The 16,254-nt window shown below is 40.0% G+C and overlaps 1 protein-coding gene and 1 long non-coding RNA gene across 4 annotated transcripts in view; one reads left to right on the top strand and one right to left on the bottom strand.

The window, feature by feature from the left end:
• LOC147398095 (uncharacterized) overlaps window positions 1–12,432 on the bottom strand; it is a 28,823-nt gene extending 16,391 nt beyond the window's left edge. The window contains exons 1-2 of one of the 3 annotated variants that reach the window (XR_015179751.1): window positions 12,099–12,432; window positions 11,537–11,677 (exon numbers count right to left, since the gene is read on the bottom strand). This is a non-coding gene — a long non-coding RNA (uncharacterized LOC147398095). The remainder of the gene's footprint in view (window positions 1–11,536; window positions 11,678–12,098) is intronic. The other 2 variants (XR_015179752.1, XR_015179750.1) reach the window with 2 other exon arrangements.
• On the top strand, window positions 961–3,157 carry LOC147398096 (uncharacterized). The gene is made up of 2 exons (XM_086447231.1): window positions 961–1,696; window positions 1,788–3,157. The coding sequence occupies exons 1-2, from the start codon at window positions 961–963 to the stop codon at window positions 2,555–2,557; spliced, it is 1,506 nt and encodes a 501-aa protein (XP_086303357.1). The 3' UTR covers window positions 2,558–3,157.
• Window positions 12,433–16,254: the final 3,822 nt, after the last annotated feature.

Raw genomic sequence — 16,254 nt, 5'->3', positions numbered from 1 at the left:
GGTATGTACCGGGCTTTGTGTGAGTTTTGGTGTCCCGAAACCAATACTTTTGTGACAGGTCGTGGGGAAGTTGGCATTTCTTTATGGGAAATGCAGAAGATTTCTGGGCTTTCTATCACCGGTGAGTATTATGAAGAAGTAGTACCCAGTCTCAATGAACTCATGGGTTGCAACGGTGTTTCAGGACTTCCTCTTTCCTGTCAGTATCTGTTCAAGGCATATGTTTTACTGATTCTTGAAAAAGGGAGTGATTGTGTTAGTCACAGTGAGTGGCTTGATTTCTAGTATGTTAAAGCTGAACGAATTTCTAATCCTCGTCTGACAGTAGAGTATAAAGAAAGGGCAAAATCGTTCTACATTAATCGTAATGGCCGTCAGTATCCTAGAACAAAATTACAAAGACCCTTTTCTTCTCGAGTTACTTTGGCTAAGGGGGGTCGTAAAGAGGGAGAAAATCCATTTATCAAGCTCGGTTTTCTTGCAAATCAGAATGTTGAAGATGAAGCTATGACAGCTGCATACCTCTCCTTGTGGTTGTGTCGTTTTGTTCTCCCTTGTGAAAATGGTGATGTTATTCGTCCAGGTACTTTCAAGATAGCAGCATTGATGACTCGAGGTACTACCTTCAGTTTGGTACCTCCACTTCTGTGTTGTTTGTACAAGGGTCTAACTCAGACCTATTGGGGTATGAAAACACAGAGTGTTGTAGGTGCTTCCACGAGTTATTGTCCTCTTCATTACTTGTTTGGGTGGGTTGGACTTCATTTTCCTCGGGGAGTATTTGGTAGCATTGATGCTGACTTTGGACCTCCGTATTTGGTTCGCACAGCTGGTGTTTCCAACTCATACTTTTATTGGGAAGATAGTGCTAAAGATGCAAGGAATCTGATCAGCACCATGGATTCTAGTGATTTTAAATGGTATCCGGAAGAGATTTGGTAGCCAAAAGGTCATAGAAGGATGCGGACTGATGATGGTGATGATCCTTCTGAAGTTCAAGCTTTCATGATAAGCTGTCGTCCTGGATTTGTTATGTTTCGATATGGTGATGTTTGTGAGGTGGAAATGTATAGCCCTCACAGGTTTGCTCGTCAACAAGGCTTTCGTCAACGTATCCCCGGAACTCCGATTCCTTTCACAAGATCCGTAGATGGGATAGAGTTATATAGTTTATGGTTGTCTTTGACTCAGACCAAAAGTCGAGTCAACTTTTTTATTCCTCCAAAAGTACAAGACATGAACCTGCAATTTGATAAGAGTTATAAGGATTGGTGGGTTCAAGATGTACTACCTCACTTGGATGCCCTTGATTTCCGTCTTCTTGAAGATAGTGTCTCCGTTTCGAACTTTAATTTTGATGAAAGAAAAGGATTTGAAGATCGTAAGGCACGTCGTACTTTGCTTGCCACGCCAAAACCTTCTCGAAAAAGAAGAATAGAACATATACATATTGACGAAACGCAGAATGTCATTACGGATTCTAGATTGAAATTGCGTTTCAAAAAACTATTACCAACCCCAGCGACTACTCAGATGGAACAGGCCAACATTGTTGGGGTAAATGTAGAACAAGCTGTTCATAAATCAAGTCCAATGGGTTCTTTGAAGCCTGTTGTTCAGACTGAGTCTAAAGATACGAGTGTGACTCCAGATAGGCAAGAAGCTGAAGCTGAGAATGATGTGTCTCCTAGGAAAGGTAATTTTACACATTTTTTTTTCTTAGAAATTTCATGTTTTAAAAAAAAAAAAAAATGTATAATCTTTTGTTGATTTAATTGATCTCGCAGAATCATCAACCAATATACATTCCATTGCCGATTTGTTCGCCTCAGAAGATTTTCCAATCCTCCCTGTCTTCTCGGGTATGGGAGATGCTTGGAATGCCAGTCATTTTAGTAGAGGGCTTTCAAAATTGGTTGATACTGAAGATCCCTCAAAGAGTGATGGGGATGAGGTTTCTTCATGTCCTCATCAGAATTCTCGTGGCACTCCATCAACTTCAACTACACATACGGCTCCTATCGCATTAGCTTTACCTACTTCTAATAAGTTGGTTGGTTCATCTGTGATTGTTCCGAAGTCACATGGAATGCTTACTGTTTCTACCCAAACTCGACAAGCTTCTCTACATGCTAGTGACATCGACTTATGCGTTCAACAAGCATTACATAGAGCTCGTGATGAATTCCTTCGATCTAGAGTTGAGTTGATGCTTAATATAGGTTTTTCCAACCTAAGAGAATGGCAATCACTTCATATGCCTGCCATCATTTCTTCTCTCAAGGATGCTTTCAGAACTGATCCTATGCCTTTTGCTAACTACTTCGAATCACTTATAACTGGAGTAGAAGCGTATCTTTCAAGACGAGAGAAGGTTTTATCATCTTTGTCAGCAGATGATAGGGATCTTCAGCTATCTGTCTTAGATCAGGAAGCTCAACTAAAACGTCAATCAGTGGATAGTTTACGTACGCAACTGACTGAAGTTAAAGATAAAGAAGTTGAACTGACTAAACGAGAAGTTGAGATAGAAACTGAATTGACTCAGATCAGATAAATGCTACCACAAGTCGCTGCTTCTAAAGAATCTCTTAATACTCAAGTTCAGGAAGAGGAGGAGGCTCTACTTACTGTTGAAGCGGAGTGTACTCGCTTATCTAATGCTCCAATCATTGATGATGATGAAATAGCTGCTTGCGAAGCCGAGAGAGAGTCTTTGAAGAAGAAGTTTTGGAACCTTACTTCTTTATATTAAGTTTTATTTATTTATTTATTTTTTACTGTATAGGACTTAGGAAATTATATCATTGTTCACTTCATTTGAAATTAATAAAATTCTCCATTTTCCTTATACGAGTATATATATATATTTTTTTGATGTGGTTGAACCTGAAGTAACTTTACAGGTTGCCTACGTACCCAAAAACGGGATCAAACCATAACGTAGTTCAGATGGATGCTCTAAGTTTTGCCTAGACCGCCCTCTCGGGTTTTCAATCTAGCGAGCTCAATTCTTTTTTTTTTTTTTTGGACCGTTCACAGTTTTAACTCATGCGGGTCAGGAGTATCATGTAGTTTAAGCTCGTACGATAATGAGCATTGCTAGACAGTTTAGGCTCGTGCTGGGGAGCGTTGTCAAACAGTTTAGGCTCGTGCTGTGGAGCATGATTCTTTCAAGCATAGTATCGTTTGAGAAATTTCCGTTGATCGGACCAAGACGTAATCCTTCTGGTGTTACAAGAAGATATGCACCATTAGTGTATACTTCTTTCACTACATGAGGCCCATCCCATTTGGATCAAACTTCTTTCAGAACGGTGTGAGAGGATGATTGGTCGTTGTACAGCGAGAACTAAGTCGTCAACTTGAAAAGAACGTGGTCGAACTTTCTTATTGAATGCACGTGACAGCCGGGCTTGGTAACATTCTAGCCGTTGTTGTGCCTCCAATCTTTTTTCGTCCAATGCTTCAAGTTCAGCCAGACGTAACTTAGCATTCTCATCGCAGGTCAAACCTTCTTGGATTGCAATTCTTAATGAAGGTATCTGACATTCCAAAGGAAGAACAGCTTCAACTTCATAAACCAATGAGTAAGGTGTGGCTTGTGTGGAGGTGCGGTATGAGGTTCTGTATGCCCATAATGCTTCTCCAATTCGTTCGTGCCAATCTTTTTTCGATTTTGAAACAACCTTCTCAAGAAGCTTGCAGAGAGTTTTGTTAAAGGCTTCAGCGAGTCCATTTGCTGCGGCGTTGTACATTGTAGAACATCTCTGCTTAATGTTAAACTTCAGGCAGAATTGATCCATCAGCGCATTGCTAAAAGATTTCCCATTATGTGTCATGATATATCGTGGAATACCGTAACGGAAGACGATATTACTTTTGATGAAGTCGACAACCGTTTCTTTCTTGACCTCTCGAAGGGGAACTGCTTCTGCCCACTTAGAAAAGTAATCTGTTGCGGCGAGGATATAGAGATGTTGCCTTGAAGATTTTGGGAGTGGTCCAACGACATCAAGTCCCCACCCGTCAAAGGGCCAAGATGCGATTGTAGGATGCAATGGCTCCGGTGGTTGACGAATGTAATCTCCATGAAATTGGCAAGCTTTACACCTCTTTGCATGGTTTAGAGAATCTTTCACCATAGTAGGCCAGTAAAATCCCATCCTCTTCAGACTGTGATGGAGTTTTGGTCCTGACTGATGTGAACCGCACACTCCAGAGTGTGCTTCTTCTAAAGCATCTCGGATTTCATCATCTCCGAGACATCTCATTAAGATATCGTCGAAAGAGCGACGATATAACTTATCATTGAAATATAAAAATCGAGGTGCCCTACGACGTATTTTGATTTTGTGCTTTAGGTCGTCTGGTAGCTTCCCGTGCTGTAGATAGTCGATAAGTGGCTGTCTCCAATCTTTGACTTCAGCTATTTCAACAACGTTTGCTTCGTGAGACTCACAATTTTCATCTATCAAAGGAGGTAATACCCACCGATGGCAGATAGGGATACTCATTGTTTCTCCTTCCGGCATAGCCAAACTTGCAGCAAGACTAGCTAAAGCGTCAGCCTGCTTGTTTTCAGCTCTTGGTATATGCCTAATGATGACGTCTTCGAATTGTCTTACCAGTTGTACAGCATAGCAGTGATAAGGCACTAACTCATGCTTTCGAACATCATACTCTGTCGAGAGTTGGTTAATGACGAGTTGTGAGTCCCCATACACGTAGAGTTGGTGTAACTTCATCTCTAGCCCGAGTTCTAAACCAATGATCAGAGATTGGTATTCTGCAACATTGTTTGAACATAACTTCGTCAAGACAAACGAGAATGGCAATACTTCATTTTGTGGAGTGATAAAAATTACACCTGCCCCCGCTCCATCTCTTCTAGCTGCGCCATCAAAGAACATTCTCCAAGCTGGAAGCACATCAATAGAGAATACTTCTTCGTCGAGCAAGTCGTGAGACAATTCCCATTCAGCTGGAATAGGATGATCAGCAAGAAAATCGGCTAACGCCTGCCCTTTTACAGCCTTTTGAGGGATGTAAATAATTTCAAATTCTGATAAGAAAAGGGCCCATTTAGCTAGTCTTCCCGACAAGACTGGCCTTGTCATGATGTACTTGAGTGGATCAGCTCGCGCAGTGAGTCGGATTGTGTGCGACAACATGTAGTGCCGGAGTTTCTTTGTGGCAAAGATGAGCGCTAAACATGTCTTCTCAATGGGTGAATAGTTTACTTCTGCTCCAACAAGAGTTCAACTCAAGTAGTAGAGTGCACCTTCCTTTCCTTCATCATTTTCTTGAGCCAACAATACTCGTAGTGACATTTCTTGTGCACTAATATAGAGAATCAGTGGCTTTTCAGGAATTGGTGCAGAAAGAACAGGAGGCTTGAGAAGATACTCCTTGATGCTTTTCAGAGCATTCTCACAAGCTTCATCCCATTCAAATGATGTATCTTTCTTCATCAATCGACTGAAGGGATGACAACGCCCAGCTAAGTTTGAGATAAACCTACGAATGTAGGCAAGTCGACCTTGTAAACTTTTGAGTTCATGAATATTTTTTGGTGCCGGCATTTTTTGAATGGCTTCAATTTTATTTCGGTCGATTTCAATACCACGATGCCGAACCACGAATCCCAAAAATTTGCCCGAGGTAACTCCAAAAGCACATTTTAATGGATTCATCTTGAGCTGGTACCGTCGTAATCTGTCGAAGGTATCACGTAGATGTTGTAAATGATCTTCTCTTTTCTGGACTTTACTACTAGGTCATCAACGTAACATTCCACCTTGTCATGTAGCATGTCATCAAAGCTTTCTGCATAGCTCGCTGGTAAGTGGCACCAGCATTCTTAAGTCCAAAAGGCATAACTTTGTAACAATATATACATTTTGGGGTACGAAAGGCTGTAAGCTTTTCGTCTTTTGGCGACATTCGAATTTGATTGTAACCAGAAGATCCATCCATGAAAGACAAAGCTTCATGTCCTGTGGTTGCATCAACCATAAGTTCTATGATTGGGAGTGGAAAATCGTCTTTCGGACATGCATTATTCAAGTCGCGAAAATCGACACATACTCGAATTTGTCCATTCTTCTTTCTTACCGGAACTATGTTTGAAATCCATGTTGGATACTTTACTTCCGGATGAACTAGCTTCTATCAGCTTGTTGACCTCTGTCTCAATCTGTGGTATCAACTCTGGTCGAAAACGACGTTGTGCCTGTTTTATTGGGCGAACTCCGTGTTTAACGCGAGTTGATGAACAACGATCTTCGGGTCAAGTCCTGGCATTTCTTTGTAAGTCCAAGCAAATACATCTCGGTACTCTTGTAGCAACTTGAGGTACTCGACTTCTTCATGCTGGTTTAGAAGAGTGCTAACGAACGTAGGTCGCGGCTCTTCAATTGTCCCTAGATTTATTTCTTTTAAGTCATCTACAGTGGCTTGTCCGCCTTCTTCAAAGACCGGTGGAGCATTTTCGAGTTCTTCATCTGACGACGTAGAATCTTCTTCAGGAAATTCCTCGATGGTAATATGATTTACCGAAACGACATCTTCAGAATTGTCTGTTTCAACAGTTGAAGTTCTGCTGTTGCTCGTTTGGTTTGTGAGGATGATGGTGCGTCGTTTCACAACCAATGCATCTGATATCGAGACTTCTAAAGTCGTTTGTCGTTTCATGCGAGATGGAATAGTGCTATGCAAGCCACTACTATCTTTATGCTCCATATGTTTATTCATTGGTTTAGGTCGACGTCGCGATTCCTTTCGTATTTTTACCCCAACATTCTGACCAAGTCTAGATATAGCAGACGCACGAGGTTTATGAATCCGTACATCATGATGATCATCTAAAGCACCTAATCGGTCAAAATACCGACGTGGTCGAGATGTGGCCACCCATTCGATCAAAGACCGATGTTCGTGGAACTGGTGTTCTTCAGACTCATCAATGATTTCTACTGTAGTATGTTGCGAAGCAGCCGTCTTCATCTTAGAAATTTTGATTAGAGCTTCTGACGTATACCTAGCCCCGCTCGTGTGAATGAAACCTTTTCTCCAACTCGAACGAGTTTGACTTGTGTTGAAGTTAAACCATGAATTTGATCAGTTGGTAGTAGTTCACCCAATCGTACAGGTTCACCTTTTCCGTAACCAGCAATTTCGAATAACTTTGAAGTTTTAGGACCGAACCAACTTTTGGACTCTACTTTTGCGAGGTTGTCTTCATGGTTCTTCGTAATTGACGTAGTTGGGACAACGTTTTCCACTGGTGTCCTCACTATGTAAGATTTTTGGAGAGGTGTAACCGGGAATGTCAACTCTTCTTTCAACGTCTCCAATTCGATTTTAGAGACAGAAGGTTTAGTCTTTGAAGAAATCTCTTCGAAAGGTGATTATCCTGGCTTTCGTTGCGATTGTGGCACGTAACGAAGCATTGGGGTTGGCAATACAACTGTGGATGACGCGTCCACCATTGATTGACCCACTTTCATTTGTCGAGTTTCTGGTTCTTGCTTCTTACTCCGTTCTTTTTGAAGCGGAGGACCGGGAGAAATCTTATCGACGTCATTCATAGCATGCTTTCCTTTGTCAGATTTTTGTTTACTCGAAGGAGGTACCGAAACTGGAACTGCTTCTTGAATGACATCCCCTTCAAAATAAAATTTCGCATCTGCAAAATACGTTTCTGCCTTGTCAAACGGTTGATCTTCGGCTATTACACGTTTCTGCACACCATCTTGGTAATACTTGAAACATTGATGTAGCGTGGATGGTACTACCCCAGTTTCTTGCAACCACTGTCGGCCGAGAAGCAAGTGATATGAAGTTTTACAATCAATCACGTGGAATAGCGCTGTTGACTCCAAATCTGCAATAGAGAGCTTGACTCTTATCATGCCGATCACTCTTTGACCTCCCAAGTTGAAGCCCTGAATCATCAACTTACTACGAGCAAGTTGATCCGATGAGATGCCAACCTGTTTCATAGTACGAATTGGCATGATGTTGACCGCAGAACCACAATCCAGGAGGATTCTTTGAATTTTAGTTTCCCTCACATAACCTGTAACATAAAGCGGCCTATTGTGAGGTCGAGACCCCAATTGGAGATCCTCGTCGGTAAAGGTGATTGTGGCCATGCACAGACCATCTTCTGGTAGATCTATGTTGGGTTGAACTTCTTGCTTTGATTCAGTTGAGCTTTGCTTTGAAGTAAGCTAAACTTTTTGAAATTTACTGGACAAATCCAAGTCGACCTGCGAATCTTCTGTTTCCGAGGTGTTATTGTCTTTCTCCAGTTTCTGGTCTCCATCACAGGAAGATCCAGAATGTTCTTCTGATCTACTATCGATATCATCTTCAAGAACCTCCGCTTCCACTTGATGACATGAAACCGTGCAGACTTCCTTTAAGAGCTTCCTTGGTAAGAATTCTAAAAGAGTTACCGGCACACGGGGAGGTTGTTGAAAGATATCTTCAGGGTCTGCGGGCGGAACTCGGAAAGCCTTCTTCTTTGTTACTCTCTTTTCGTTTCTTTGACCCTGTACTTGGTTTTGACTTTCTTCTTTTTCTTTGGCTTCGAAATAGAAGGAGTCGGCACATATGTAGGACGTCTTTTTCGACGAGTGACAACTGTCCACCCTTCATCATCAACTGAAGTAGACTCTGAGATGTCTGACTTTGATTTTGAAGCCGAATGAGATTGTAGTCCTTGTTGGAGTGAAGTGGGAAAGTGATGAATGATTTTCTTTGATGTGGCCTTGCCCCCAGCGTGGGATAGGCCTTTTCAACATCAAAATGTACGGACATGAGTTGTGATGGTTTAGGTAAAATTTTGGTAATCTGAGGAGATGGAATTGCGTAGCATACTGACTTGTCAAGAGTATTGGATCAAAAGATCCAAAAGTGACAGAGGTCATGTTGGAAGTAGCAACATTTTCAACACAGTCAAGTTCAATTTTCCCTTGACGTGCCAAATCCATAATCTTCTCCTTAAAAACGAAGCATTTTTCAATCGGATGACTGATCACCCTGTGATAGCGACCATACTTGGATCATTGTCGCGACCTGCTTCCTCGGGTCGTTTGGGCACTGGAAGTTCAATGAGCTTTAATTTCAGCAACTCTTCGAACATGCCCAAGACATCAGCATCAGGAAAAGGGTACTCTTTTGCTCAAGCTCTTTGAGAGTCTTCCAAGCTTTTCCTTTTTCTTGTGTTGAATCAGCTCGTGGCTGATCTTCTCTTCTTTTACCTGTGATTTTGACAGGTTTGCTGGTAGTGGTGGATAAGACTTCTTTAGTTTTGAAGGACTTGCCATCCTTCTTTTCTTGCCTTCGAGGCTCGCTTGGTTGTGGAGTCTGATGCACAGCTATACTCTGCTCCATATCATGGGCTCGAGTAGCCAGCTCTTCAAAAGTGTGTGGTTTGATTCCTTTCAAAATGTAAAGGAGTTGCCAGTGCATCCCCTGAACACACATCTCGATAGCAGAAGATTGCGAGAGTCGATCCATACAGTTGAGGGAAAGATTTCTCCATCGCTCTATGTACTCGATGACTGGTTCATCCTTCCTTTGTTTGACAGCGGCGAGCTCCACCATACTTACTGTTCTTTTAGTGTTGTAAAAGCGGCCAAGGAACACCCTCTCAAGTTGATCCCAACTGTCTATTGAGTTGGGTTCCAAGTCAGTGTACCAATCAAACGCATTGCCGCGGAGGGAGCGAACGAATTGTTTTACCATTGTTGCAAGTTTCGATGAAGTGGGCAATATGTTGCTTTGGATTGCCTTTTCCTTCGAACTGTTGGAATTTTGGTGGTTGATATCCCGCTGGAAGACGCATTTGTTCGATACGTTGAGTGTAAGGTTTGGAGTAAACCAATGAAGACTGTGGCATGCCCCCATACTGAGCACGAATAGTGTCAGTAATCATTGCTTGCAGTTGTTGAACAGAAAGCGAAGCGACAGACCCCTGTGGTGGATCTCGAGTAGCTTTTCGTGAACCAGAATAGTCTGCTCGTTGTTCCTCTTCGTGCGGAGCCATGTATGCTTCAGGGGTGAATCCTGGAGGATGTGAAGGTCCAGCACTCGACTCATTGTCTTTGTCTTTCTGCTCCAAACGACTGGCGAGAGTTGCAATTTGAATATCTTTTTCTTCCATTGCTTTTGTTAACTTGTTGATGGTGTCTGCCATCTGAGTAACTTGTTCCTCCATTGTTAGCGCTCCAGCTGTCATCACTGCTCTGATGGATGTGTGAGTTTGCGACGGAGAAGTAATCGATAAAGATCTAGATGATCCCTCGCTTGACTTCGAATCAGATCCAGAATCTGACGAGTTGTCTTCTGCCACGTCCGCCTATGATTCTTTCGTGGTAAGTGCCGTTTTTGTGGCACGTTTCTTGGAGTGATGCTGGAGAGGCTCCATTAGCTTGATTCCACCAGTCTTTGTCTTTGTTCGTGTCACATGATGATCGCGACTAGTAACTTGATCAGATTCAAGATTGGAAGAAAGGATTTTCTTACCTTTCTCAGTAATGGCAGATGCGATAGCGTTGACGTTGCGAGATGCCATTGATGCTTTAGGTGATGTTCTTGCAGTTGACTAAAAGATGAGAGGTTGAGATGGTCCCACCGGGCGTGCCAGAAATTTGTCGACAATAAATTTCAACGGATCTACCTCGAGATCCGTGAAAGATAATCGCAAATGATTTTATTGATTTTTGATGAAATGTGGATACAGATCTCAGTGTTTCCTCTGATTAACAGTCAAGTACAAAAATAGTGATGACGTATATAACTTTTCTTCTCTCCGAGCTTCGCACTTTATCGGCTGAGGAGGATGCTTTGACGTTGGCTTTTTCTTTGTGCTTGATCTTCTGTAGAGACTTCTGTAGATTTTCTTCTCTCCGGGCTTCGCGCTTTATCGGTTGAGAAGGTTTTCTTGGCTTCCGGAGAAGGGCTTTATGCTTGATCTTCTCTTTAGTCGGAGTCCGGATCTCTGAAGAACCTTACTTTGTCTCTGGAGGAGGGCTTGAGAGCTTCTTCTTCTCTAGAGGGAGAGTTTCTGTCTTCTGAGAGAAAGTGATCCAGATCCCCTCTCAATGAGAGAGGCTCTTGTATTTATAGACTTAAAAGTAATTTAGCTTTCCAATTATACCCCCAATTTAAAGAAGTTTAATTGATTTATTTAAAAGGCTAAATTTGTCCAAATCCAATTTTAAGGGTTTTATGGATTATTATTGGGCCGAACTCATTTGTTTTGGTGTAAGGCCCAATATTTTAATGTGTGGATCACTTGTATTTACTGAATCATGGGCTTTATCTGCGAAAACCTAAAATCCAGGCTGTAAGAGGCACGTTCCCATTTGATGGACTCAATTTGGGTTTGAGGTCCATTAATAAAATTAAGGATTTTTTTATTTATAAAATTTGTAAAGGCCTCCTCAAAATTTTGGTGCCTACAATGCAAAAGAAAATAAAATTAAAAAAAAAAAAAAAAGGAGGAGGAGGAGGATGTTACCTGTATGCATGTATCACTTCAAGAACCAATGTGTTGCTGCCGATTTCGCTCGGATTGCATCTAGGTTGAACCTCTAAAGCTAGAGGAAGAAGAAAGATATATGTATATATTTTTAGATGTCAAGTGCGATATCTCGAGCCTCTGTTAAAAAAAAAAAAAAACTGAATATTGGAGATTTGAAGGCGTCTTGTTTCAAGATCGCATAGTCTTAATTGACTCTATGATTAACCTATAGAATTCCTACTTCCACTCCTCTATGATCTCCTCAATGGACCATTCCATTCAACAACTAAAAAAAAAAAAAAAAGGAGATCATCGCCCTGTTTGAACTTATTTTTAAAAAAAATAAATAAATAAATAAAATAATAATAACCCAATTTCTATCGTTTCTTCAGCATAGATTGAACAACGTCCTCAACTTATGATCTACGGACGCTTATCCTTGGTTTGGATCAGATTTAAACGAACCCAGACGGTTCGTTTGTGGGTAGAGGCCGCAGCCCCTGTTTTGGGCAAAAAGAAAAAAAAATTAAGAAGAAGAAGGAGAAGAAGAAGAGGGTACCTGAGGGCATGTAGTAGTCCAAGAATCGTTGTGTTACTGCAAATTCCTTTAAGAATCAGCCACTAACAGCAGAAGGATTGAAAGATATTCGTCTAATCGGCTCGATCAGTTTGTAGAAGAAGAAGTCTTTCTTGGACACGGTTGTGGGGCAGAGACGTGAAGAAGAAGAGGAGAAAAGAAGGTTGGAGAGAGATGAGACGATGAGAACCGTCGTTACTCACCAAAGAACAAAGAGAGAGCCTCGATTCGTCGAACTCTCAAGAACGTTTTGCAGCAACGATGAAAGAGATTTTGGATTTTTAGTATGGATACAACTTATATCAGCACCCCAACTTTTTACTCCTTAAAACTCCCATTTATATCGGCACCCCAACTGTTAATTGTTGAAGCTCAAATGTTTTACACAAAGCCGTGAAAAAATGGGTAAAAAAGAAAGCAAAAAAAGGAAGATAGTAAGCTAAGCTTACTAAATTAGTAAGATTGAAATCTTACTAAGGAACCTTGGTTCACTTTCAATAAATTTGGGGTCCATTGTAAACCCATTTAAAGTAGCCCAAACGGATACAAGACGACTAGTGTCATAAACCAATTCAAATGGACCCTAAGGCGAAGGTACCGTGGAGATGGGTCAAACAAAAGGAGGCGAGGATGACTAATTTTTGGAGAAAAATTAAGATGGTTCCACAAAGGAGGAACGATTCACATTCTGTTTCTTCTTGAAGCATCTACACCATACAGGTTGAAGGGTCAATGTTTTAAAGAAAATGAGAATATGAGTGGGTAGCGCTCGATTCCATACATCTCGAATATAAAACCCATATATGTAACATCATAACAGTGTTAAAATGGTTGGGTTCAAGAAAATGATGAGATGAGGGATTGAACCCATACATCTCAATACACCAAGACTTTATAGGCAAGGGTGCTGTTGATCAAAGAGAATGAAAAAATGGGGGTTTGATCCCATACATCTCAAAGGTACTAGGGTGAAGTTTTGAATTAGGATATTTTAAGGGGATTGTTCCAATGCAAATCAAGAGCACAATTCCTGAAGTTTGAATATTTTAAGTGTTTATCCCATGCACCTCAGAGATACTACCTTATGAAGTTGGATATTGTAGGTCCATAAATAATCACTTTCGTTCTGAACTCATGGGCCGAAAAGTATTCCAATTTCCAAGTCCCATACTTAAATCTACAGCAAATCTGTAAAAGATGCATGGTCACAATGTTCTTCAAATTTCGACACTCATAATTTTCAAGTTTAAGTCCTATACAAAATAAAGTTAATTAATAACTGTGGAAGAGGACCCAAATTCTCAATGGGAGAATGGAGGCATTAAATATATCTATATTTGTTAATAGTGGCACCCTCATCTAAAGAATCAATGGTACATTATCGTCCGATATACTTTCGACAAAGCACCCTTGAGGGGGCATTTGTAGACATCAAAATTGAAATGGGGCCTTGTCATTTTCTAAATTAACGAAAGTCCCTTAAATTAAAATTGGGCCCATAAGTTTAAATTGAGGCCATTGATTGGGACAGGACACATATAGTTTGGATCTGGGCTTCGCAGATAAAACCTATGATCTAAATAAAAATCAAGTGATTCACACATTAAATATTGGGCCCTACACCCAAACAAATGAGTTCGGCCCAATAATGATCCATGAAATCCTTAAAATTGGATTTGGACAAACTTAGCCTTTGAAATAAACCAATTAAACCTCTTTAAGTTGGGGTATAATTGGAAAGCTAAATTATCTTTAAATCTATAAATACAAGAACCTCTCTCATCGAGAGAGGATCTAGATCACTTTCTTTCAGAAGATAGAAGCTCTCTCTCTAGAGAAGAAGAAGCTCTCAAGCCCTCCTCTAGAGACAAAGTAAGGTTCTTTAGAGATCCGGACTCCAACTAAAGAGAAGATTAAGCATAAAGCCCTTCTCCAGAAGCCAATAAAATATTTTCAACCGAAAAAGCACGAAGTTCGGAGAGAAGAAGATCTATAGAAACCTCTACAGAAGATTAATCACAAAGCAAAGACATCGTCAAAGCATCCTTCTCAACTGATAAAACGCGAAGCACATAGAGAAGAAAAGTTACATACGTCATCACTATTTTGTATTTGACTGTTAATCAGAAGAAACACTGAGATATGTATCTCTTTTTTATCAAAAATCAATAAAATCATTTGCGATCATATTTCATGAATCTCGAGGTAGATCCGTTGAAATTTATTGTCGAAAAATAAGTTTTTCTTTTTTAGAACGAATCTTACAGTTTGAAATTGGCTTACTACTTACAAATTCCAAAAATCAAACTCTTTTTTTTTTCCATAAATATATATTGTTATGATTTTCCAAGCAACTTGGGTTGTTTGCGGGTTGGGTAGAGCCCAAATCCGAACCAAACCATATAGCACTCCAATCCTAGTCAACCCAATCCAAGAAATTAAATTTCCAACAGATTTGACAAAAATGATAAAGAGAAAACAAAGACAAAAATTAAAGGAGAGATGTCCAACCTTGCCACCATAGAAGTTAAACTGGAGAAGGCCATTGTTTCCTATCATGGGTTTTCCTCTGCTCACATGGTACATTGCAAAGGGAATTTGGGGAAGTGAATATGCCAATCCAATTACGCATGTTGAGACCACGTATCTGTAAAGGAAAGAAAACAAAAACAAAAAAATATTCAAGGTATGTAGGGGCACTTTCGTAATTCAAACTTTAAGCCCTCACTCTTTTGAGAAATAAGTTTATAGGTATTAGGGCTATAACCTAGTTGGACTAGCTTGAACTCAACCCGATTGATGGACCAACTTGGGCCAAGCTATATATGTAGAAGATGAGTTAAGCTTGAGTTAGAATATCTCAACTCGAACTCAATTCGGATTGAGTGGGTTGCCCACTCAATCTTTTGTGGTTATTAGTAAATAAGCATTTTTATAATAATTATATTTTAAAATACTTTTATTGGAAAAATTACCAAAACGGTACAGTTTTGGAAAATATTTATCAAAACGGTACACTGTAGCAATTAATTCCGAAAACGGTAAATTTACCGTTTTCGGAATTAATTTATTTTACCAAAACGGTAAAAACAGTAATCCAATACTTTTTTATTCCGAAAATGCCCTTTTGTTAATTTTGACTGAAATTACCATTTTATCCTCGCCTCTTTTATAAAAATGTCTGTAATTTCAGTTGAAAGGGTTTCCTTGTTCTGCAAGTCCAAGACGAAGAGTGCCACCTCCATCTCTCTCTCTCTCTCTCTCTCTCTCTCTCTCTCCATTGGGGAGATCTTGAAAACATTGTAAGTTACCCTCTCTTTCTCCTCTCTCTCTCTCTCTCTCTCCGTTGTGAGAACGTGAGAAACTTGCAACTTTCTCCGTATTTATCTTTCTTTGTTGTGGAGATTCTCCGTTGGGGAGATGTAGAAAATATTGCAAGTTTCCCTCTCCCTCTCTCTATCTCTTTCCATTGTGGAGAACGTGAGAAACTTGCAAGTTTCTCCAGATTTGTCTTTCTTTGTTGTGGAGATTGTTAAAATAATTTCGATTCAAGTCTCTTCTATCTCTCTCCGTTGTGGAGATTTTGAGAAATTTGAATCGAAAGTGTTTGTGTTTGTGTTTTGGAGTATTCGAACCCTAAACTTTCCATAATATTTTGTCCAAATTCTTTTTTGACTTTTTATTAAATATTGTCATTATTTGCTTGTTGTTAAATCTCTTTCAACAGGAACCTTGGAAAATTGAATACTTCAAGGTGACAATTTTATTTGATTTTAATTTATAATTTTTTTGTTTCTACCAATGGAATGCAAATTATTCATAGTGAAAGTTTATTATTGATGAATTTAATTACGTTTAGGGGAAAAAAGATGTAGTCCTCATATCATTAAACCATGATATTTTCAGGATAATGAAAGGACTGTAACAAGGTGTTTTTTGACATAAGATCAAAACTATTTTAGTCAATGTCAAAAGGTGCTTTTTGACATAAGATCAGAACTATTTTAGTCAATGTCAAAAGGCACATTTTGACATTAGATCAGAACTATTTTTAGTAAAGTCAGAAGGAGATCAGAACTATTATAGTCAATGTCAAAAGGCTCCTTTTGACATTAGATCAGAACTATTTTACTCAATG

This window comes from Akebia trifoliata, chromosome 7 (assembly GCF_017979445.1).
Source record: "Akebia trifoliata isolate Shusen 1 chromosome 7, ASM1797944v1, whole genome shotgun sequence".
In the NCBI taxonomy this organism is placed as follows: domain Eukaryota; kingdom Viridiplantae; phylum Streptophyta; class Magnoliopsida; order Ranunculales; family Lardizabalaceae; genus Akebia; species Akebia trifoliata.
Note: the sequence above shows the minus strand (reverse complement) of the source record. Positions and strands in the feature narration are given on the sequence as shown.

Excerpts from the sequence above, each read along its gene's own strand:
- LOC147398096 (XM_086447231.1), top strand. The coding sequence starts at position 961 with ATGCGGACTGATGATGGTGATGATCCTTCTGAAGTTCAAGCTTTCATG. Across the intron at positions 1,697-1,787 it reads TGATGTGTCTCCTAGGAAAG|AATCATCAACCAATATACAT; the intron begins GTAATTTTACAC and ends TTGATCTCGCAG.